The 26,413-nt window shown below is 39.2% G+C and overlaps 1 protein-coding gene across 1 annotated transcript in view; it reads right to left on the bottom strand.

Annotated features, from left to right (window-relative positions):
- The window catches only part of LOC136875453 (uncharacterized), a 59,780-nt gene that overhangs the window by 29,477 nt on the left and 3,890 nt on the right, over positions 1 to 26,413 (bottom strand). The window contains exon 2 of the mRNA XM_068228222.1: positions 25,599 to 25,727. Within this exon, the coding sequence (XP_068084323.1) occupies positions 25,599 to 25,727 (129 nt within the window). The remainder of the gene's footprint in view (positions 1 to 25,598; positions 25,728 to 26,413) is intronic.

A 26,413-nucleotide genomic window follows, 5' to 3' on the forward strand; every position in this document is an offset into this window, starting at 1 on the left:
CTTGAGAGTGCACACTGCTCATTCAAAACAGCACATCCAAGTAGGGATCGAATAGCTGGAATACTATGATGAACCAGTGAATTACGTACCAGCAGTACGGTATCAGAAAGTGTATGAAACAGAAGAATGACATGCTAAAGAAGAAAGTTTTCTAACTCCCCAGCTTTTTCCCGCCAATATTCAGTCAGGCTGTTATACTCGGTATGCATCAGTAACCCCATCTATCGGAGCTGAGTGGCAGCATAAGAGATAAAGAACATCACTATGAACAATGGTCAATGTAATGTTATTGTTGATCAATGTTATGCGCTTTCAATATTGTAGGCCTTCACATACATTTAGTTTCCTTCTGACTCTGAAATACCACTCTTATCATAGTCGGTATGGTAAAATTGAAAGAAACATAAATGGTCGGAAATTGTATTGTCTATAACTTTTGTTTTGTAGTACCTTTTGATAGAACCAATAACATAAGTATTTAAAAATTAAATTTTACGCACCTTCCCCTAAACTACCATTTCACTCAGCGTGAGTAAAATTATTTATAGCCTAGGTTGTAGTGGCTCATCCCCCGGCTTCACATACCGATTTTCAATAAATTCTCTTCTGCGGTTTTCTCGTGATGCGTGTACATACATACATACATACATACATACATACATACATACAGACAGACAGGCAGACAGGCAGGCAGGCAGACAGACAGAAATTACAGAAAAGTAAAAAGTGCATTTCCTTGTTACTATGGACATTACCGATACAGAAATGCCATTCTTTTCAACTTTTAAGCAATGTACAGACAAAACTCTTATTTTTACATATAGATTCTGTGAAATGGCTGATATTGATTCTGAAGTTTTGATTTCTCTGGTCCAACCAACCTGTGCTGTGGCAAGTGACATGCAGTAGTTAAAAAATGTACACTACCACTCATTAATTTCAATACACCCTGGTATTTCAGATTTATAACACAAATTCATTATTTCTCACAAAAGATAATTATATTAACTTACACATATATAATACAATCACAATCATTACATTTTACTTTCATCAAAGTATCCTCCTTTGGATTTAACGACTGCCTCACAAACCCGAGGCATGCGGTCAATCAGTTTTTGTAGGTATTGTGAATCTATATGATTCCACACATCCTTAACAATATTCCAGAGATGTTCCTTGCAGGATATATTAACTTCCCTGATACGTCTGTCCACTTCATCCCAGACCATTTCAATGGGATTACAATCGGGGCTCTGGGACGGCCATACCATATCTTTCAGTACTTTCTGTTTTTCCTTCGATGCAATGTAGTTCGTACAGTATGGCGACCGATGTTTTGGGTCATTATCCTGTTGTAAGGTGAACCCTTTCCCTATTAAGCGCAATCCACTTGGTACTGCATGATACTGAAGTATGCGGTGGTACTGCTTCTGATCTATACATCCTTCTATTTTCACAATGCCGCCAACTCTATCTCCAGCAAAACATCCCCAAACCATAATAGAACCTCCACCGTATTTAACTGTAGGCAGAACACACTGCTGGGCTACCCTTTCCCCTACAAATCGGTGAACAAATATTCTCCTTCTTCTGGTTCCAAAAATCTCGAACTTTGATTCATAGGTGAATAACACCTTCGTCCACTCTTCCGATGTCCAATTACGATGTTTTCTATCCCATTCAAGTCTCTTAGAAGGGGATTTCTTGCTGTGACACATCTTTTCAAGCTGGCTTCAATCAGTCTCCTTTTTACTGTTGCAACAGATATTGTTGTCGTGTTCATTTCTACCAATTCTGCACAAATTTGTAGCGCTGTTTTGAATCTATTTCTCTTGCTGGTAATTCTGATATATTTATCATCACTTTTAGTTGTTTTACGAGGTCGTTCTGGTCGTGGTATGTCCTTATTGCTACCTGTTGTCTTCTGGCAGTGAAGGATGTATTGCACTCCCCCTATAGACACACTACACTGTTTCGCAATTTGGCGAATAGATAAACCTGCTTGGCTAAGTGCTACAACTTCAGCACCTTTTTCTACGGATATCTCCACTCGTGGAGCCATACTAACAATGTGTACACTTCAACTGTCACGAAGGAACTGACATGCAGGAACCACGTTATGTATCGTAGCAATGCTTGCCATTCGCTGAAGATATCATATCACTACAGGGAACAACATAGGTGCACCAAATGCAGAGTCCATCGGCAAATAGGTAAACAAACATATCCGATAGGTAAATAACATTTATGTACACAACATTGTTTGTTGGATACTATTGTATCTCGATGACCACAAACAAAAATCATGAAGTGTACAACTGTTGTACTATTCCTTTGCTTCCTCAACCGTACCTATGGTATTAGACCTTATCTACAGAGAACTAGATGTCAATTATTGGGTGTCTTGAAATTAATGAGCGGTAGTGTATTTTCACTGTTCCCGAGATCTTCAAACAATGTCTAAAGTAATCCCACTTCCTCTCTCTTCTGATTGATAGGATGCACCCAAAAACAGGGATTTCATCTTTGTCTCTTTCGCTGGTGATGAAATAACCATAACGCAATAATTTGTTCACGATTCATTGCAAGATGCTCGTGTATGACTAGCATCGTGGCTATATGCTTTACGTCGCACCGACGCAGATAGGTCTTATATGACTAGCATCAAGACATGCACTGAGCTTACAACAGCAAGAAACCATTGCGTACGGCCAAAACTGCACAGTGTGAAAGGAGGCTTAGTGTTCCTAATAAGCCAAAAATATTAACCATGAATGAACAGATTGAAAGCAATGCATAATGGTAACTCAAAACATAAATATGCAACCAGTAAAGCAGATAGTTTTCACAAAAAGTAATTGAAATTTGAGGCCTAGACAGGTGCAAGGGAGCTTGATCAAGAAGCCTGATTGGCTTAAAAAATGAGAAACCTGATGGTAGTGCATTTTTTCCAGATCTGTATGCCAAAAATTTTCTAAAATATGCAACCTTACATCAAAGCTTGTTCTGGGACTGGAAGGAAAATGTAAATTAGAGACTCTAAAAGAACATGATAGTAGTAATAAGCATGAGATTTGTCTTTAAGCATGGAAGGCCAAAACTTCACCTGCTACAGCTGCATTACCTTAGGCTATGCTTCAGAATCTCCAAAATTATTAAAACAAATGGCAGCTTTATTTAACACAGCATATTTCATAGCTTTCCATGCCAAACCAATGCAAGATTTTATGATCACATTGAACTGCTCAGGAAAGTAAGCATTCCAGTGAGGGAGAATTATAACAACCGAACAAAATGCACGAATTTCACACTTCATAGCTGAAAACATTCATCAAAAGCTTGTTAATAATAATAATGCTATTCCCTTTACATCCCACTAACTACTTTTAAGGTTTTCGGAGATGCCAAGGTGCCGGAATTTAGTCCAGCAGGAGATCTTTTACGTGCCAGTAAATCTATCAGCACGAGGCTGTCATATTTGAGCATCTTCAAATACCACCGGACTGAGCCAAGATCGAACCTGCCAAGTTGGGGTCAGAAGGCCAGTGCCTCAACTGTCTGAAGCACTCAGCCCGGCCCAAAAGAAAAAAAGCTTGTTAGCAGTATTTTAAAATCCCCACGTATAACAGTATTAGCAGATAGTTCAACTGGCTGTTCTAATAAATCTTAAACTGATATTTATATTCAATATTTGAAGGACAATCAAATCTATGAATCTTTTCTCTGGCTAGAACCTCATTAGTGAAACTAGTGTCGGATATTAAGATGCTATTGTGAATGTTTTCATAAAAACATTTCTGCCACTGAAAAAGAAAGGTTGGCTTATTTGACTGGGAACTAATGGGGCTGCAAGTACACTAATATGGACTCCGGGGGAAAACTTATGAAATATTGTGCCACAGTTAATGTAAATCCACTGAGTTGCTCATACACTTCAACTGGCAGTTTTAGATGCTTGCTCTCATGTGTCATGTATCAGGGAAACTGAGAAAACTGAAAGAACATTATTCATATTTTACCAACAACTGCCAAAAAGACAGAATTTTCAGCAGTGCTGCTTTGGAAGTGAAGATACTTTAAAGATGAAAGATTTACATTCAGTAAGGTGGGTTGCCAGTATAAGTTCAGTTGGACGGCTGTAATTACACATCTTAAGAATATGTCAAATTCGAACACAGCAGATGGACAGAAAGCAAAAGAACTGCTAAAATTCTTGTCATACAGATTTATGAAATTTCATCATTGTTGGACGGCTGTAATTACACATCTTAAGAATATGTCAAATTCGAACACAGCAGATGGACAGAAAGCAAAAGAACTGCTAAAATTCTTGTCATACAGATTTATGAAATTTCATCATTTTTAACTTGATATTTTGATTATTTCCAAGCCATTTTCAGAAGTATTTCAGAAAGATAATATTTTAATTACTCAAATTAATAGTGTGGATGACAAAGAAATGTTAAGGCTGGATAAATTGTGTAGTACTCCACGTACAAAGGAACTGGAATTTTTACTCAAGGTTGATGGTGGAAAATTCAACAGAGTGACTCTTCAGAATTCAGACAGAAGGCAGGGACGTATTCAGAAATGTATCTTGGAGAAGGTTTGGCATCAATTGCCCAGAGTTGATATACTGCCCAAATTTTGCAAATTCTGAATATTTATCTTAAAAGTAAGGGTAGTGCAATACACAATTTACAGGGATATGATAGGACACACAAATTACTACTGAATGAGCATTGCTGAAATATTAGTATCATTATTACTATTATATAGTTGCAGTAAAGGATATGAATGTGACTATTTTTTAATCCAATAGATACTACACTGGCAGAAAAACATATCCAAACAAAATGAAATAAGGGATGTAGAATACGGAAATTTTGTCAATAGAATATATTTGTTGAGGTAACATATTTAAATTGATTATAAGTGCGAGAAAAACCATCGCAAATGTGCCGTGCTGGTCCATTAATAAACGGTGTAATCACCTGACTGTTTAATGCAGGAATGCAAATGTACATGCTTTGTGTCGTACAGGTACCGGATGTCTGCTTGTGGGATGCAGTTCCACGCCTGTTGCGCTTGGTCAGTCAATACGGGGACGGTTAATGCCGGCTGTGGATGACGCTGGAGTTGTAGTCCAATTGATTGGAGACAGATTGGAGGATCGAGCAGGCCAAGACAACATGTCAACACTCTGTAGAGCACGTTGGCGCCCGGCTAACATATCCTAGATATGTGTTGGTTACTTCATATAACCAAGACACTCAAGACACATTTCTCGATCCTGGGGAAATTAATAATTATTTCTTAAACGCTGTAAAAGAAATCGGAGATCAAATTAAGGCAACAGGTACAGCTTCGAGTGACTTTCTGCACAATCAACCCCCTTGCCGAAAAATTTTCCATCGGGTTGAAATCACATCTGATGAAGTAATTCAAGTCAGCTTAAAGTTATGAAACTCTAAGGGTATGGATTGTTATTGGTTATCTAATTATTTTTAATAAGCATTTACCGAGCTCGATAGCTGCAGTCGCTTAAGTGCGTCCAGTATCCAGTAATTGGGAGATAGTGGGTTCGAACCCCAGTCGGCAGCCCTGAAGATGGTTTTCTGTGGTTTCCCATTTTCACACCAGGCAAATGCTGGGCCTGAACCTTAATTAAGGTCAACGGCCGCATCCTTCCCATTCCTAGGCCTTTCCTATCCCATCGTCGCCCTAAGACATATCTATGTTGGTGTGATGTAACTCGAAAGCAAATAGCAAAAAAAAAAAGGGTTTGGAGTTTTTCCCGATTTACTTAAAATTTCTAAAGTTTTTCCAGTATTTAAAAGCAGGGACAAACAATTTCTTCAGAACTATTGTGCAGTCTCAACTGTTCCAATAATTTGAATCACTTTTGTACAATCAACTTAGCAACTATTATGAAACTTACAATCTTTTCGATATCTGTTATTTAAGTATGACTTAATTTTGTTCAGTGAGGGATACTCGACACCATACATCTCAAGCTTTGCAAGTAAAATTTCATGATTAATACAATCAAAAGCTTTACTTAGATCATATAACACCATTTTCACACCAGGCAAATGCTGGGGCTGAACCTTAATTAAGGTCAACGGCCGCTTCCTTCCCATTCCTAGGCCTTTCCTATCCCATCGTCGCCATAAGACATATCTGTGTCGGTTTGGGTTTCGATAACGTAAATTCCACTACTACTGCTGTACTTAAAATTGTTAATCTGATATTAACAGCTTTTGAAAAGAAGCAGTCCATTTCTTTGGTGTTATATGATCTAAGTAAAGCTTTTGATTGTATTATTCATGAAATTTTACTTGCAAAGCTTGAGACGTATGGTGTCAAGTATCCCTCACTGAACAAAATTAAGTCATACTTAAATAACAGATATCAGTCTGTCTCGATTAAAAATAGGTATTCCACTCTGAAGAAAGTTACAACTGGTGTGCCACAGGACTCTGTCCTCGGTCCATTTTTATTCATTCTGGCAATCAATGATTTACCGCAAAATGTCACAGCTCATGCTCGTATATCCTATGCGGACGATACAACGTTAATTACAAAACAACAGAGCATCTTAGGTTTGCATCAGATGTCGCAGGAAGCTCTTGCAACTGCAATGCATTGGTTTTCAACCAAGAGACTGTTGTGCAATCAGGATAAAACTCAATTTCTCACACTCGTATTATCCAAAGATATTGAAAGTCAGTCAGTCAAACTTTTGGGTTTTTATATTGATGCCAAATTAAACTGGGAAACACACATTGATCATGTTTGTAAAAAAATATCATGATTGGCCTATATGATGTGGAAATTGAGGGATTTAGTTAGCAGTGACTACCTAAGGATGGCGTATTTTGGTCTCTTCCAGTCACACATTACTTATGGACTGTTATTATGGGGGCATTCTTATGTATATAATATTCTTCTCATACAGAAAAAGGTTGTCCAAACAATGTGTAGGGCTGGTGCAATTAATCATTGTCGAACTCTCTTCATTACGCTTAAAATACTGACAATTATAAATTTGAATTTTTATGTATCTTTGACATATGTTAAAAACAACATAGATGAATTCAGTACTAGGGAAAACATTCACCTTCCTGATATTCGGGGCAAAGCAAACATTGACATCCCAATTCACAGACTGTCAAAAACTGCCCACTCACATAAAATCAGTTGTTTAAGATTATTTAATAAACTAGCTGATGTACCCGTGCTTTGCTACGGAATTCTACATTGTATACAGAACTGTAGATTAGGTAGTGTACACGTTGTGAGCAAGACTGTATTGAATTGTGTAGCTCTTAACGTTATCCTGGAAACGCGACAGAGAAATCACCAAACGTCTTTCCTCATATGAAGACTGCGCTAGGGAATTTTTATTGTAATGGTAGGCCCGCTTGCCTACCATCAGTCATAATCAGGTTGGGAAATTGGATTATAATGGCAGACACTCACTCTCCACCTGCCTTTTCACATCCTCAGAAAGACTGTCTTAGTGGTTTTCCCAACTGAAATGAACACAGGTCATTACGACGACGTCAGTAGGAATGGCGCAAGTAAAAGCAATGATTTCACATGAAATACTTGTTCAAATGAAAAGCCACACATTTTCTCACTTTTAACAAACAGGACTATGCTGCCGATCTATCAGTGCAAAGTTCCAGATCTGGAAAGACCAAGCCGCAAACAGCCGTGATCCGTGAACACTCTTCATCCTTTTTCGGCGGCGGGGTTGGAATAGTGGAGAGTCCCAGGGCAAAAGCTATGCCCTTTTACTAATCTGTTTCCCAGGAGTATCCGATGAGTCGGAAAGTATCAATGCACTACAATAGCGGCGGAAAAATCAATCTGACTTGGAGGCAATTTTCTCCTCCAAGCCAGAGGAGAAACCCCCTCTTCACTGCTAATTTTGAATTAAATGAATGTAGATTTTAATAAAAGTGAAGAGGAATAAGCTCTTCTTAAGAAATGGCTCTTTTCAGGGTTGAATTTTGAGTTATTTAGTAAATTGTGGTGCTATAATTTGGAATATGCCTAAATTGTAATTCTAGACCAGGTCATAGTACTACTACTACTACTACTACTACTACTACTACTACTACTACTACTACTACGATAGCTGAGACGGGCTACGCGTACCCAGCAGCATTCAAAGCGTTCGGCAAACGTTTCATCTCGCTGGCCACTTACTTGCCTAGTAGGGGGTGATTTATGACGACAGTGGGCTTTAAAACGGAAGTTCGCATTCCCTTTCAGAAATCCTCACAGCTCTGTTGCCAATGCACCTCTTGTTAAATAGACATCAGTTTCTCTTTTCAGCTCAGACAATTCACACTTGCTTTGTTCGCTGTTTGAAAGTTTTGGATTATTTCTTTGCTTCGTTAATTAATATTTGTGAAGTGTGTTGTTTTTCACTTCACTTCACGCAGTAAAGTGGAGGCCGTGGGAATCACACTTGGAAATTATCGCATCAGAAAATCCTGAATTAAATCTGCCAGTGCAGGCAAACGATCCACAACCGCGCACCGGTAACAGTGATATTCGGCCGAGTAGTACTGGTTCCGTATCCGCGAGTGATACTCAGCCGGGTAGCAGTGGTTCCGTGCCCACGATTGATATTCAGCTGAGCAGCAATGGTTCCGCACCCGCGAGTGATACTCAGCCGGGTAGTAGTCGCTCTGCGGAGAAAAGAAAGGTGACTAAAACTTTAAGTAAGCAAAGTCAACGGCTGGTATGTAACGCATACGATATGAAGAACAACAGAGTTATAGGTCTCATCTTCTAGAGAACCTACTATGTGACCGAAAATGTGTAATCGTGATGGACAACGCAAGCTATCATTCACGGCAGCTGATTAGGTTTCCTTCCATGAACACTAATATTAAGGACATTATTAAGTTTATGGAGTACAATAACTTTCCCGTGCCAAAACCTGTACCCATCAAGGCAGTTATGTTGCAGGAAATCAAATCAGTTAATATCAGTAAAAGGTACGCTGTACAGGAGATCGCAGTCTCATGTGGACACGAAGTTTGCGACTGCCTCCATATCACTGTATTTTAAACCCCATAGAAATGATCTGGTCTCAGCTGAAGGCGTATGTTAGGAAAAATAATGTTACGCCAACTTTGAGTGCTAGTGTGTGTCAACTTCTGCGTGAAGGAGCTGGAACGATCGGTCCTGAGAGGTGGTCTGCTTGTGTTCCAAGCACCATTAGGACAGAAAAGAAGTACATGAAACACGACACGGATAGCAACCAAGATAGATTTGTAATTCACCTAGCAGACAATGACGAGGACGACGAATAGAGGTAAGGTAAATACTGTATCTGTTTTAAAAGTAGCTAAGTTTGCTGGCTATTTTTTGTCCGAACTACATACTCCGATATTTATTATTATTATCATTATTATTATTAATCTGCTTACCCTCCAAGGTTGGTTTTTCCCTCCGACTCAGAGGGATCCTACCTCTACCGCCTCAAGGGCAGTGTCCTGGAGAGTGAAACATTTGGTCGGGGGATACTACTGGGGAGAATGACCAGTACCTCGCCCAGACGGTCTTACCTGCTATGCTGAACAGGGGCCTTGGTGGGGGATGGGAAGATTGGAAAGGATAGGCAAGGAAGAGGGAAGTGGCCGTGGCCTTAAGTTAGGTACCATCCCGGCATTTGCCTGGAGAAGAGGGAAAACACGGAAAACCACTTTCAGGAAGGCTGAAGTGGGAATCGAACCCACCTCTACTCAGTTGACCTCCCGAGGCTGAGTGGACCCCGTTTCAGCCCTCGTACCACTTTTCAAATTTCGTGACAGAGCCGCGAATCGAACCCGGGCCTCCGGGGATGGCAGCTAATCACACTAACCACTACACCACAGAGGCGGACAATTATTATTATTATTATCATCATCATTATTATTATTATTGTACCGGGCGGTACACCTCCACGCCGCTAATTTAAAATGTGCGCCAGTTGAAACTCCTCTGCTTGAGGAAGTCTGAACTTGGTTGACGGTATTAATTTTCAAGTTTCTCAGAAGATGTCACTACCTGGAAATTTTTGAGTTTTTGAACTGTGTCATTTTCGACGTACTTTTGTTTTGCTTGTAGTAAGAAGTGTGAACTTTCTCTTCTAGAGGACACCACTGAAGAACTACAATAGTGCACCCTAGTGCGAAGAAAAAAACTGTTTCTTGGAGAAAATTTTATTTCAAAAGTTTGTTCTTTGTTAAATTTCTTTCAGTCGTTGGTTAAGTTGGCAATATTACCCCTTTCTTTCCCCTTGTTTTAAATCTAGCCAATCTCGAATTTCTTAAATTAATTTTCCACCAATTATGTGTTTCTTCTTCGTAATGTGTAGGGGGTTTATTGATGAACCAATAAAAACATTGAGGGAGGGTGTTTTCATTCCCCTAACGCCTAGAACCTTCCGCGAGAGTATATAAACTGCTGATTTTGGGGTCTCCGGGCCACTTCTGTTCCATCTTTCTGTGTGTAAAGTACATAGCAGGGGGCGGGAAGCGCCTCTTTCTCCGGCAGCGGTCAACAACCAGGTAATGGCCGATTAATTACTTCTTTCTTTGCTAGCTCAGCAGTTTAACTCTCGGGGCGGGTTCTAAGCCTTCCACCATGTAACTTTCCTCTAAAATGTAAAGACAACTGGTATCTATTCTATCTTTTAAACTACATATTGGGATAGAGAGTGCTTAACCCTCTCGAGCTCCCACTCATATTGTTTTGAGGTGAACTTAGTTTTCACAACCTATTCTTCATTGACGTGATGTAAATTGTTTCTTTTTAAGTCACCTCTTTAGTATGGGATTAGCCCTTGTATTATCGGCCTAGTGCCAAGTAGGTCTTAAACAAAGTGTATTAGGAGTGCAAGTTCGCCTCCTCTCATATTGTTATTTTAGAGGTCATGTAATCAACCTTCTTTTCATTTAATAGACCTCAGTAGGTTGGGTATTTTACCCCTGTGTATATAGCTTTGGAGGACAGCTTAAAGGTCGAATTAGGAGTGGCCTATGATAGGCTTTTATTTTAAGGGCAAGTAACCCCTTTGAAAATTGTGGTTTCTGCCTCAAGGAGGCTTTTTCGGTGTAATTGGAAGCTGGTGTTTCTGGCATGATTGGGGGTTTTCGGCCCCTTTGTTGAATGGTGTACATTGTAAAGTTGGGCTCATTGCTCAAGAATTATGTATCTGACTCTAGAAGCCCCAAATGGGGTACCTGTGTAATTGTACCTTTCAAATTGTGGTTCGGCTACTAAGTACCTGTTCTATTTGTTATTACTTAATCTTGAAAAGAAAATATAACCTTGTTAAATTTTAAATTAGTTTCTCTTCCGTAGCTTGAGACCTGTTCACCACCCCGCACCTTCTTTCACCTCTACCTACCACGAAAAACTCCGTAACAATTATTATTATTATCCCAGTCCCTAGTTCGTGATTTTACTTTTCCTTTGGCAGCGAGTTGGCCGTGCGGTTAGGTGCGAGTAGCTGTGAGCTTGCATCGGGGAGATAATGGGTTCAAGCTCCACTGTCGGCAGCTCTGAAGATGGTGCACCGTGATTTCCCATTGTCACACCAGGCAAATGCTGGGGAAGTACCTTAATTAAGGCCACGGGCACTTCTTTCCCACTCCTAGACCTTTCCTCACCCACAGTCGCCATAACACCTATCTGTGTCGGTGCGACATAAAACAAATTGTAAAAAATTGTTGCACTTTTCATTTCTTTACTGAAAGCGAGACACTGATATTAGCAGCATAAAATTAATATTTTAATGGGCCTACTTTGGTATCAATATAAGTTTAGTCTTTGTTGAGTTTATTTGCCAATACCTTCTTCCTGTTTTTTCTTTCTTTCAACATCTGTGACCACCGCACGGGTTAAGCACGAAACAAATTATTCTGCGATATTGGTTTGGGCTGTGGTTCATTATCAAGTTTTTATATTTATATTTTGACTTTAGAATAAATTAAATGTTAACATGTTTAAATAATCGACGCAAAAGTATGACAACCTTGCTTTCGACAGAGCTCACTTGCCTTTTAAACGACACGTGCCTCTTGTGTCCAGAGGAAAGGAGCCGACTGTCAACCCTCATTATCACTAGGGCGGGCAGACTAACAACCCTCATTATTACCAAGGTGGGCCAAGTTTAGAGATCAGAAGATACCGCTTGGGTATGCGTTGAGCATCAGAACTATACTACTACTACTACTACTACTACTACTACTACTACTACTACTACTACTACTACTACTACTACTACTACTACTACTACTAAGTGAAAATCTGCCTTGAGAGTGCACACTGCTCATTCAAAACAGCGCATCAGAGTAGGGATCGAATAGCTGGAATACTATGACGAACCAGTGAGTTACGTTCCAGCAGTACGGTATCAAAAATGTATGAACCAGAATAATGACATGTTAAAGAAGAAAGTTTTCTAACTCCCCAGCTATTTCCCGCCAATATTCAGTCAGGCTGTTATACTCAGTACACATCAGTAATCCCATCTATCGGAGTTGAGCGGCAGCACATGAGGCAAAGAACATCACCACAAACAATGGTCAATGTAACGTTATTGTTGATCAATGTTATGAGCATTCAATATTGTAGGCCTTCACATTTAGTTTTCTTCCGACTCTGAAATACCACTCTTATCATAGTCGGTAAGGTAAAATTGAATAAAACATAAGTGATCGGAAATTGTGTTCTCTGTAACTTTTGTTATGTAGTACTTTTCTATATTTCATACAAGACGAATAGAATTGTTTATATCTTAGACTGTAGTTTCTTATTCCCCGACTCTATATACCGACTTTCATTAAATTCTGTTAAACCATATTCTCACGGCTCGGCGTTGATATGGACTTGGCAAAACAAATGCATTAATATCTGTGTTATCAAAGCCAGTATGGTAACAATGTACGACATAAACGATCAGAAATTTAATTCTATATAACTTTAGTTATGTAGTATTTAGCGATAGGACCACTAATAATATAAATATTTGAGAATTCAATTTTAGACCTTCCCCTAAGCTACCATTTAACTCAGCGTGAGTAAAATGATTTATAGCCTAGATTGTAGTGGCTCATCCCCCAACTTTACATAACTATTTTCACTAAATTCCCTCCAGCCGTTTTTGCGTGATGCATGTACATACATACAGACAGAAATTATGGAAAAGTAAAAGGCGCATTTCCTTTTTACTGTGGTCATGACTGATTCAGAAATACCATTCTTTTCAAATTCTGAGCAATGTATAGACAAAACTATTATTTTATATATATTACCACATTCTGCACGGTCAACTCCTTTAAATAATTTTAAAAGAAAAATGTATGATTGGTTAATAGAAAATCCATTTTATAATACCTCTGAATTCTTAGAAATGCATAATATTAGTATTAAGTTTTAATAAAAGGTGTATGTTCATTAAGTTTTAGTAATATTAAGTACTAAATTATTATCAGTTGACGAAGCCTATTTCATTGTATATGGTCAATGGCATATAAAGATTCTAGACATTGGGTGATAAAAATTAAAATGTAAATACTGAAAAACTGCTTATTTAGATTATAAATTTTCATTGCTGTTGTTGTCGAGGTCGTGCGACGTTGTGCAATAACAGCAGCTCCATAACACGAATACAGACAAGACGGATGTCACTACCCACAACAACTCATGAGGTCACTACCAACAACTCATTTTAATTAAATTTAAAATTCAAGACTTTACAGTCTGCTTTAAAACTCATCAAAAAGTACAGTACTTTACAATCTTATGACATGGATTTTTGCCACGAACACACGACATATACTAGTCAAATAGAACATTTTCAAGGATCATTTTGTGCAACCAAATCAACGTAGACACAGAGGTGCAAGAACCACAAGGAAGCCTGAAGAAGGAACTCCACACAGCATGAACTTTCAAATTTTAACATGTGTTTTAACATACATATACCTTATATTTTAGTGTGTTTAAAACTTATCAAGTGTTTTATACTATGTTTCATGTATTTGAATATGTTTAATGTGTTCAATGTGCTTAATGTATACGCAACAAGTTTTTAGGTTACTATAGCCTTTCACTGCCACATTGGTCATAGACATTATTTCAACCCCATATAGACAAAACATTATGACAATACATTTTATCTTTAACCCCATTAGACATCCGGATGCTCTAATCAATAATAACATCTTTGTGACATACACCAATGTCTAATGGTTGCAATATTGTAATATATCAGGTGATGATGGCTATAAATAGCCTAAACCAGTACTGATGTGAATCTGTTCATAATAAATAAAGTATTGATAGGTGGAACATCTTTCTTGTCTATATACGTGCATCCAATTAATATGGAAATGAAACTTATAAATAACGATACGCTGAATATGGCAGTCCTCCCTCTCGGGGGTGCCACGGGGACGTCTGGAGCCCGGTCTTCTTGCGAGCGTACCTTCTCGTGACCACTGCTGCCAGCAGGCATGCACAGTGGAGACATTCCTGCCAAGTTGCTCTGCAATAGCACGGAAGGAAAATCCGCCTTCACATGGCCCTATTATATGGCGTCGTTCAACCAAAGTGAGCTGTTGATATTGGCCTCTTCGTCATCGTAAAGGCATTCTTGACCCACTCACAGTCACTCCGTCCAATCTCACAGGTAACTAATGCTCTCACACAGTACAGCCCGTATTTAAAGCAAACCTGATGTGCAACGTCTTGTGGCTGCTACTAGTGCCACGCTAATGCGATTTGCGGGAAATTTGAATCAACGTCATCTTTCAGATGTATAAACATGCCCACCAATGTTCGTTAAACTAGCACAACCCCTTCTTGGTGTTTGGATATTTCTTTTCGCATGTGTATATTTCTTATTTGCAATTCCAATTCCTGTCCAGGTTACTGTAGACTGCTAACTGACTTTCATAATCATTTCTAAGTTAGTGTGTAAATCAAATGTTCATTATAGGCTGTATGATTTATATATTTTTTTATTCTACAGGCGGCAGTTCTAGTGAATTGAGCTTACAACACAAAGCATTCACCAATACGCCTATATCACACTTTCCAAAAGACTGAGGAAATTTCAGAGGCGGTCAGAGACTCCAGAACCCCCGCTACGAAGGTTATGACGAAAGTTTTTAGCAGCGCGTAAACCGTAATTCAGAGGGCAATGGCATTATTTTCATTTGAAAGAGCAATGTTTTTCGACGTTGGAACATGCGCGCGCAACCCCTCCTAGCGGTAGTTCCTCCACAGCGAAGGAACAAAGCACAGGCAGTGCTGAGTCAGACAGGTGCAAGATGGATCTGTCACACCGCGATTTTCGAGCAATGACTTTTTATGATTATAAAAAGAAATTAAGTGCCGAAGAATGCCATTCTTCTTTGCTGCACGTTTTTGGTGTGGCTGCCTCTTCTAGAGCCACAGCTGGAAACTGATTTCGCAAGTTTCCACGGGGTCGGCAGTCAACTGAAGATGAACCTCATCCCGGTTGCCCAGCAACAGCTGTGACTCAAGAAAACATTGATGCTGTGAGGGAGATGATCAAAGCAGATCCACATCTTACATTTTGTGACACTGAAGGGACCTTAGATATTGCATCAAGAGCAGCGCGGACCATCGTTCACGATTATTTACGCCTTACCAAGAAATGTGCCCATTGGGTGCCACATTCCCTGACAGAAACCCAAAAGGAGGAGAGAGTGGAATGGTGTCATTTCATGCTAGAAAAATTCAATGGAGGGCAGTCCGAAGACACCTACAATATCGTCACAGGTGATGAAACATGGGTCTACCATTATGACCCTGAAACAAAGAGACAGTATTCTGTGTGGTGCTTTCCAGAGGAGGAACCACCCACAAAAGTTCGACGAAGTCTGAGCTCCGAAAAGAAGATGGTGGCAACATTTTTTTAAGAAAATGAGGCATCTCACCTCTGTGACCTTGGACACACGTCATACAGTCAATATCTGGCCATACACGGACAGATTATTTCGCAGGCCTCGCCTCTGGGGCCAGATCCGACAGACCGCCTGCCAGGCGTGACCTTCAGAGACCCGGCCTGCTGCTCGCCATCAACTGTGACACCAAGCCTGTCGTGTTGTGCAACATAATCTGTCAACATTCCAGACCCTCTCGTTAATGGAATGATCCCTTTGTTCTTGGCAGGCCAAGCCTCATCCGCTGGCCTTTCAAACAAGTTTGAAATCCTTGCCGGTCGGGTCTGCCGTACTTAGACTGTGCGATGGACATCAAAGTAGACAGTGTCCAGAGGGGAAAAAAAATGTTGTTGCGGCTGTTGAAATGTACATTTTGCTATATGTTAAATCATGCAAAAAAAAAAAAGAAAAATCGATCGAAGTGGATGAAATCATGGGTAGGAGAGTGAGACAGCTTTAGTCACACGAGTCTGATACAACACCTGAGAGAAAATGAACCGGACAATTACAAGAATTATTTGCGAATGGACCACAGCGATTATGTTATGCTGTTAGGTAAGCATGTACCGAGCGAGTTGGCTGTGCGGTCAGTGGCGCACAGCTGTGAGCTTGCGTCCGGTAGATAGCGGGTTCGAATCCCACTGCCAGCAGCCCTGAATATGGTTGTCCGTGGTTTCCCATTTTCACACCAGGCAAATGCTGGGGCTGTACCTTAATTAAGGCCACGGCCACTTCCTTCAAACTCCTACGCCTTTCCTATCCTATCGTCGCCATAAGACCTATCTGTGTTGGTGCGACGTGAAGCTACTAGCAAAAAAAAAAAAAAAAAAAAAAAAGTAAGCATGAATGGATTTTTCTCATTATTACGTTAAATGTTTGATCCTTCCCAGTCTTATCCTTGGCTTTGTCAATATGAAAGTGACAGAGGTATGTGTGATGCTAGTAATACCATTCCTTATGCAGCCAGTCCCTGTTATGAATGGTATGAAAATATCACTCATAGGGTCAAATGGTGCGTGCATTTCAGTGGGCTTGGCAGACTGATATGCGAGCAACTTCTGGCTCGGTGAGGAAAGCAACGGGAAGCTATCTCACTCCTCATTTCCCTAGTACGCTTCTTCAGTGATGCCTAGGCTATCTATGACAGCTGTTGGCATAACTGTGGAGGATCAAACCAGCCTTCGGACTGAATACCAAACATACACAAGACATACATAAAGGACTTGTTTAACGGGCGAGTTGGCCGTGGGGTTAGGGGCGCACAGCTGTGAGCTTGCATCCGGGAGATAGTGGGTTCGAATCCACTGTCGGCAGCCCTGAAGATGGTTTTCCGTGGTTTCCCATTTTCACACCAGGCAAATGCTATGGGCTGTGCCTTAATTAAGGCCACGGCCGCTTCCTTCCAACTCCTAGCCCTTCCCTATCCCATCATCGCTATAAGACCTATCTGTGTCGGTGCGACGTAAAGCCACTAATACCAATATAATGGTCCGTTATTGGACATTATAAATTTTCCAGCTAACTCATTCTTGGTTGCCTGCGTTTCGCCCTCGTGTGCTAAGTTAGGCTCGTCAGTTGGGACTTAGCACACCACCCAAGACGCAAGGCTAGTGCATACCAGTACGACGATTTGATGTCTCTTTTTCACAGTAAACCACCAGCCATGAACAAAGATTATTACAGCTTTTATGCTAATCTTCCTTACTCATCGAGCAGTGCAGATGATTAGTAAATGCAAGTGAAATGGTGCTGAACTGTGAGTTTTTATATTTTGTAGAGTTTGAATAAAATATGAATAAGATCCAAAAATATGAATGTTTTGCCTTTTCTTTTCAGTCCTTGTGTCACAGATATCTGTATTAATCCCAGTTTAAGTTAGTGCTAAAACTAGGTATCTTAGATTTTAATTAATTGTAATTAGTAGAATTCGGAATTTTTTATAAAATTGTTTCTTAGGGATACATTACGATCTACTTAACTGCATGTATTGAAAAAAAGTGCTCCCCGAAGCACTGCCACATAGGAATTTGGCACATTGTAAGTGTTCTAACATAAAACCTTCATTATCTCAAAACAGTAGATTTTCGGTTACCTAGTTCTAATATTGAGCCCACGATATACAGGTGGACGATGGCATTGGGTCGTCAGATTGGATGCCACAGACTATAGAAGTTCTTCAAGGTGATCCACTTAGCCCTATATTATTTAACGCTTTCACCTCTGATGTAGTGTCAGAGATGAAGGAAAAAACAGACACAGAAATGTACCTGTATGCTGATGACATGGCAATTGCGGCTGAAGACATAACAGAACTACAACGTGCGACTGAACTTGCTAGTGGACTGGGCAAACAGGAATGAAATGAAAATAAATGAGGAGAAGACTGAACTAGTCATATTCAGGAAAGGAGATAAACTACAGGAAACAGAGCACATATGGTGTAATAACGTCTGCCTTCACAGAGTTAGCAGTTTCAGATACCTAGGTGTAACCTTGCAGACCACATGCAGCAGTTCCAGGTACCATATAAGAGCTAGAATTATTGCAGCTCTGAAAGCGATGAATGACATTGAGAATATCACACAAATTGCAGTGGATACAGCCATGGTGCTTTTTCGAGTAAAAGTGCTACCAGTGTTAACCTATGGGCTTGAGATCATAGGGGAATTTCTGAGTGTGAAGCAATTAGAAGACCTGGAAAAGATAAAATCCAGATATCTGAAGCAGTCCTGAGTGTACCAAAGACTACTAGATCTCAACTTGTATATGAATTTGCGAGAGAAACTTTCCTGATTGAGGACGTGAGATACAATCTTGTTTTACCAGGAGGTGCAGCATACGATAACCTGTTGCATAAACTTAGAGAAAAAAAGAGGGACATTTGGGAAGACTTCTACTCAACGGAGGCCATGACGGATCGGAAATGGATGGAAACGGGCTACCAACTGAGACACATAGTTTCGAGATTGGCTGTGCACAGATTCCACTTCAAGATGTGTAAAAACAAAGTATTTCACGAACCGAACATAAATTGTGTGTGTAGGCTATGTGACCAAGTATGTGAAAGATATCATATCCAGAAGTGTTCCTCGAGGTCCTGTTCGATTAGTGAATTTATTAAGGACTAACACTTATGCAGAGCGCATTAGACGCCACGCTGTTTAATCTAATTGTGAACCTCAATGCACATTGTGCGCAGTAAAATTTAATATTAAAGTCGATTATGGCATCGATTATTGGATTTTATTGCCACAACTCACCTCAAATCTCCGTCGTAAACTTCAAATGATGCAATTACAAATAATTTTGTTAATTATTTCGCGAGTTTGCTTAAACGTAAATAGTTTTTTGTTTTTGAGTCAAATTTGTAAATTTCACAAAAATTTTGCAATTTCACGCTTTGCGAAAAACAGGTGCCTCTAATTATGTGTTTTCTAATAGCGGGTGTCATTCTTACGTTATGTATTATTTTGAAGATATTAGTGGGGACAGATTCTGAATTTTATTCAGCCAGGTGTTGTTGCAAGTGCAAGTCATCATCAAGCTTTATTTTTCTTTCCATCCTATGCAGTAAAGTGTGTGCAAGATCAAGTGATATGCTTGTCACCGCTCGAGGCTAAATGTGTGTCTACCGGGTGTACGTGATGCTGGAACATACTCCGAAGCAAAGTGAACCAATTATGTGAAGAAAATGTGTAGTAAAAATGCCAATCATAATGTTTCTAAGAGCCACGCCTCCAAACCTCAATGATATTTAACCCTAGTGAAACCGTCCAAACCTTCCCGATATTCCAGATATTCCTGAACTATTCATCATGGAGAGAACCAAGTTAATTCTCATTTGTCAGTTTCAACTTACACTAAAATCATCTGGAAGAGGACGACAGACCAAGGATTGTGTTACTGTACCAGACTTAAGAATGTCATCTTTAATTCCTCTTTAATTCCAAGAGGATTACTTCAATCAGTGTGGGATTCATCGCCAACTGAAAAAATGTTACACTAAACATGTAAGCGCCGCCCGCATCAAAAGGAAGAACATGAAGGTGCTTGGAACTTGGCAGACCACAGATGGCAATCGAGTTTCAACATTAAATATGAGTACACTTTTATGAATATTATCTGACCATCTATTTATAAAATTTAACAATCTTCTTCAATAGAATTGTAGTTCTATTAGTTATAGTACTTTTGAAATACTTTCTTACTTCATTCTTATCCAGGTATAGGTAGATTTGAAAGTGAACGTATGTGTATTGGGTTCTATTAAATTAGAAGTACAGTAGTTTTGTCTTTTGAAATGTTACCACTCCAATGTAATCTCTAAATATAAGAGTTTAATAATTTATTGCCCTCCCGGATAAATGAGAATTTAAAAGGTCAATTATGAATTTCATGAAACATTGTGGGATAAATACTAGGTTGTACTTCACTCATTGCATTGTCACGCAATATTGCAAATAGTGTCATCTTCTAGAAATGTGTATTTCAGACGTCTACGGTAGATTTAAAAATCAATAATAATAATAATAATAAAAAAATAATTGGAGATCGGGTTAAATGGAGACATAAAGGTCGTGAGTGATAAATGGAAGTTGATTTGCTCATGTGGAATAAAATGAAGTTATGCTCAGCTGTGGAAATATTTACCTAGAAAATGGTATGCCTGCAGGTAAATGTATAATTTTTGGAAATTTTTGGAATTGATCCTTTCCACCAGAACAAAGATGGCCTAGGCTGCCATAGCTCAATTGGTATAGAGCAAACGACGCGAAATCGGGAGGTTGTGGGTTCGGATCCCACTGGTGTCTGGTTGGCCATTTTTGTTCTGTACATAACATCTCTTCCACACGTACTAAATGTACGTAACATGACCTAATAGGCTGAAAGTCGGTTTCGATAACACTGACTTGATTTTACAACAGTTTCGCCCATCAAAATATCTTTAGAGTATGGTACTGACCCAGACAGTTGAGTTTTTCATCGTGCTCAACTTCCGTATCCTTACCAGTACAAACAATAAATAAAACAAAACAGTTGCCAGGAAAACAGAGTCTCTAGGTTATGCCTTGCCACTTATGTAACTCGACTTTTCCATCAAATCTGTATTTTCCGCAACAAATAAGTAGTACGTGTTCATTTCTGACACTATGAAGTTCATAATATTACGATCAACAACTTCTTTGAAAATCAACACTTCAAGTCTTGAATTAATGTCGCTATCATTCAAATGAAGATTATCACTAACCCCTGAATTTGATCGATCAAAATGAGCAGAAAGCATAGGAAGAAACCTGCCTACAGAACTCCACTTTCTTCCTTCGGTATGAACAGCTGACAGCTTAGCCTTCATTGTGACAGCGGAGCGCTGCACTTTGTCCTCAATTTCCGTGTTGTCGCCTTCCGAGGAATAACTAATTTCACTCTCATCAGACACAATACAGTCACTATCATAAATATCAATTTCATCGTCAGACCCCTCGTTAGTCAAAATATTACTTATATCTTGTGGAGCAAGCTCGCATCCTCGATTCGATCCCACCATTACGACGTGTATTTGTTTACTATCAGAGAGTGATTGTTTCTACGGAAACCAGAGATGGGTGAAAAGAAAAATAATGTGCATTGTCAAGGAATAGTCATGCAATGCACTCAACGGAAACAACAATAGAAACCAGTTCTCGGGTGTTGTCGTCATTTTTAGCACAATCGCATAAGAATTTAGGTTACCTAATTATGGATGCTTCGACAGAACATCACAAAACATACAAGATGTGATAAAACACGGAATAATGTTCAATGAACATGTCAAACATCCCCCAACTTTGTTCTAATAACCTGCCAGCATGATGTCACGAAACAATTTCATACATTCAACATAAAACGTGAATAGACGGCGGTACTGTTCAGGCGCAAACTTCGAGAACGTAAATAGACATAAGTACCCCCGTGGGCCACGCACAACACTGCCGTAAATAGATGGCAGTATTGCTCATTGGGTTAAATGTCGTATAATAGCCTCTTGTTTTATTTCGATTGAAAGCTTCATCAATAGATTTTAATGTTTCCTTCTGATAATTTCTTTTAACTCTCCTGATTTCTTTAGCCATTAGCACTGATTAGTTCTTCTCTAGAGCTTTCTGTTTTTTTTTGTTGATCATTCAACAAGGCTTTATGCCAGCGTAGTATTGCTATATCACACTCTTCATTCCACTAAGCATGTTTTTTAATGGGAGCAACTTCCTCTACTATGGCTTTTAGTTTGTTAATAGTGGTTCCCAAGCTATCACTTAATAGTGTTGTGGATTTCTCAAAGTATGTTCGATTATTAATGACTGAACTAGGATCATACAATATTTTCCCATTAAGGTTATGTGTTTTATTTTTCCTTTCAGGAGTTAATTTAAATATAACCTTGGAGATGTAATAGTCTGAATCAACTTCCGACACCATGCAGAACCTTAACCCTCTCAGTGCCGTGCGTATTTGTTAGGTACTAGCCAAGAGTGCCACCCACGTTTTGTCCGATTTGCAAATCTCTAGGGAAAAAAATTGTCACTCTCTCAATTTACACCCATTCTCAGTGAATTTTTTTTTTTTTTTCTATTATATAGAAGGAATGCCCCTTTGAATTAACGGCAGTGTATACCTAGAACATTTATAGCTAAAATTAAAATAAATCACGAATTTAAAAATTTAATGTACAATAATTAATGAAAATCCACATTTTAAGGCAAATACCGTATGTAGTTCAAACATCAGCATGACTCACTGACTGGTGGTATTTTTTGTAGCACTGACTCTTGACTGTCGTATTGGATAAAATTTTGTTATTTGGTGTGATAATGTGTCTTAAAAATTATAATATAAAGGTACAGGTACAGCATCATAAAGAGGGGCATGTTTCGGTCCGAGGAACTCGAGGAAAGTGTGTGGTGATTGGTATGGTAAATCACTATCACGGGTAACTTCACTGAATAATGTTAATGTGTGATATTGTTAATAATAATATTACCATGGAAATCTTTGTTACATTCCAAATTATTTCTAACCTCGGCAATTGGCGGTGTTTACAAAATCGTTTTCAGAATCACTCTCACTGACTATAACCTCACTAGAAGTATTTTGAACACTATTATAAAGTCCAGTTCACTTTCTGACTCGGAATAATTATCATCATTCCCTAAATTATGTATGTAGTCAGCTAGGCCATCATTATTTTTAAATACGTCGTCCCGTAAGTTCGCCATCACTGTTGACATGTGCACAAGATGTGCAGACACAGCCTTCACATTCTTTAAATGTTCGTCCACGAAAACAAATAATTTAATGCAGCTCCTAGTAGCAAATTTGGAAGCTACACACATTCCTTGATAAGAATATACTGATACGAGCTCCCATCCAATGGAAATGGAAGAGCTAATACAGTTTCTAAACGAGTCTGCATGAGGGATGAAATATCATTCCTGGCACTTTCAGCGAGTTCAAGGAGGAATGATGAATCATCCCTTGGCGCTCAAAGAGTTAACATTATAAATTTCTTTATGAAATTCACGATCCATGCCCACATGATCTATCTGGGATTCACCCAATTTAACATTTGGACTTTTTCTAGCCATTAATTTATGCTGTTTTCTTTTAAACCTTGTTGTTTCTAAAATTAGTCCATGGTTAATACAAAATTCAATTAACCGTTCGCTGTTCTAGCCGACCCCGTGGTGTAGGGGTAGCGTGCCTGCCTCTTACCCGGAGGCCCCGGGTTAGATTCCCGGCCAGGTCAGGGATTTTTACCTGGACCTGAGGGCTGGTTCGAGGTCCACTCAGCCTATGTGATTAGAATTGAGGAACTATCCTGATGGTGAGATAGCGGCCCCGGTCTAGAAAGCCGAGAATAACGGCCGAGAGGATTCGTCGTGCTGACCACACGTCACCTCGTAATCTGCAGGCCTTCGGTCTGAGCAGCGGTCTCTTAGTAGGCCAAGGCCCTTCATGGGCTATAGTGCCATGGGGTTTGGGATTCGATGTTCTGGTTTGTTAATTTATATGCTGGCCATCGCCCCACCACAACACGAAATTTTCTATCACGTCCAATCTTTGCATTAAAATCTCCAAGAAGAATTTTAATGTTAGTATCAGTTATATTCGCTACTAATTGGTCAAGTTCATCCCAAAATTGATCTATTCCCTCTTTGTCAGTTCTGTTCTTTTCATTTGTTGGAGCATGAACATTTATCAACGTATAGATCTTGTTTTCCACTTTCATTTTTAATAGTGCTACTCTTGATGAATTTGAGAAAAAATCAATAATGGAATCCTGAGTTCTATTGTGTGCCAAGAAAACAACTCCAAATTGAAGAACATTCTTTATGACTCTTTCACCTGGAGGTCCTTTGTAGACAATATCCTCCTGATTCAATTGGGTTCTGATCAGTATAGCGTAATTCTTGAAGAGCTGTGATCACAATTTGATGTTGATTCAAAATATCTATTAGATGTTTCAACTTACCAACCTTCATCAGTGAAATGATATTAATGTTGCCAAATAGAATAATTTCCTGGTTTACTGAACTTAAGTGCATTCTTAGTTTGATTAATCTGCATGATTGATCATTATGCCTCTGGGCGCTCTGACTCGCCACAATCCTTTATCTGACACCCCACCGTATCCGAATGGTGTATTAGTTTGGAAGATTATATAGCTGTCCAAACTGGTGGATTCTTTCAATGGAAGACTTCCCATACAAGGTTGACTGTCTGATCAGTGATCAAGAGTCTGACCGTGGTCAGGGTTTGCAATTCCAGATGTGATCTGGAAAGGTGATAAATGAAATATGATATGATGAAAAATGAGACTGTAAAATGTATTTGCCTCAAGATGTTCTCTGACTGTTATTTTACTGGCTCTGAGCCAACCTTGAATTACAATTCTAAATGTTATTTACAAAAGAGAAGATGAGAGATGAAGGATGATTTTATAAAATTGTGAAGAAGGCTTTCTGCCTTATTTCATCCCAGTTGTTCAGAACTGGGAGTAGGCATTTCCTCCATACCCCACAAACATTATGGTTTTCCTGCCAATACTCAGGTAGCTGATTGTAGTGGTTTCCCACTGGGCGATGGGGTATGCACTCTCTTAAATAATAATAAAAATTATAACTGTAAACCCTCAGCCACTGCATTTTGTTTTGATGCCATTTAGGCTACATGCATGTCAATTTCAACACTCCATTTTACTCTACCAAGCGACAGCGAAACCAGAAATCTACTGGGTGACCTATTGTTATGATTTTATTTTTATGTTGACGGGTAGATAGCAGATGAGTTACCACATATCTTTAACACATTGAGATCATATGGCATGTAGAGTCAAATGGACTTTTCTCTGATCTGCCTCACTCAGCTGGGTTTGAACAAGCCATGTTACGATTCGGAGGCCAACACTGATCCACAAAGGGAGCTAAGCACTCTAATTAAAAAGTTCTATGGAAGAAAGTAATGAATGAGCAAGGAAAAATGGATACACTAATCAGAAAATGTTATATGCAGACAACTAAAAAAGTTGCAACCTTCCTCAAAATGTACGTCATTAAGTATATGTGCACTTACTTGGTTAAGAAATGTTTCTCGTAGTTTGATTTGAGTCTTCCGACAAAGCTCAAAGAAATCCCACAAAGAATCCAGCTTTTCAAGACAGTCATTACAAGCATTCTTTGGAAGAGGATCAAGAGCAGAAATCTGTAATGAAGGATGCCAGTATAAAATAAACTGAGTAAACATGAAAAATCTTTACATTTTTACATAAAACTTATGAAAACACTAGACAGGATCAATGGGGATTACGGTACTTGAGTACCTGGTTATGTAACCAATATATTACCGTACTGTGAATACAGTAACTGGATATACACTCATTCTGAAGCAGGTGATGGTTAAGTGAGGAGAATGCAAACAACCAAGGAGGGGGAAAGTACAAAATAAAAGTAACTGGGCTCAGTTACACATACCTGAGAAAAAATTTACTTAATTACAATTACTTCACAAAATGTGAGTCTTTAAGGAATCACTGACATTTTTTCACATGGGAATGAAATGGTATCAAAGTTAGCAACGAAAAATACATTGCTCCATTTTGTGGCTTTTAGCATAGTTCTCTTGTCTGTCCTCCTTCAAGCATGCAAGATCCAGAAAGTTACTACAAGACTCACCAAGATGCTCCAAACTTTGTACACCGGTGTTTGCACAAGATCCTTAACATTCACTGGCCAGACATGATCAGTAACGTAGATCTATGAGAAGTGACTGGGGAAACACCTACTGGAAACCAGATCAAACAGTGCAAGTGGAGGTCGATAGGACACTAGCTGAGGAAGCAGGATGGAGCCATTGGAACCCTCAGGGACAACAAAAGCAAGATCGAGGAA

Source organism: Anabrus simplex, chromosome 6, assembly GCF_040414725.1.
Source record: "Anabrus simplex isolate iqAnaSimp1 chromosome 6, ASM4041472v1, whole genome shotgun sequence".
In the NCBI taxonomy this organism is placed as follows: Eukaryota; Metazoa; Arthropoda; class Insecta; order Orthoptera; family Tettigoniidae; genus Anabrus; species Anabrus simplex.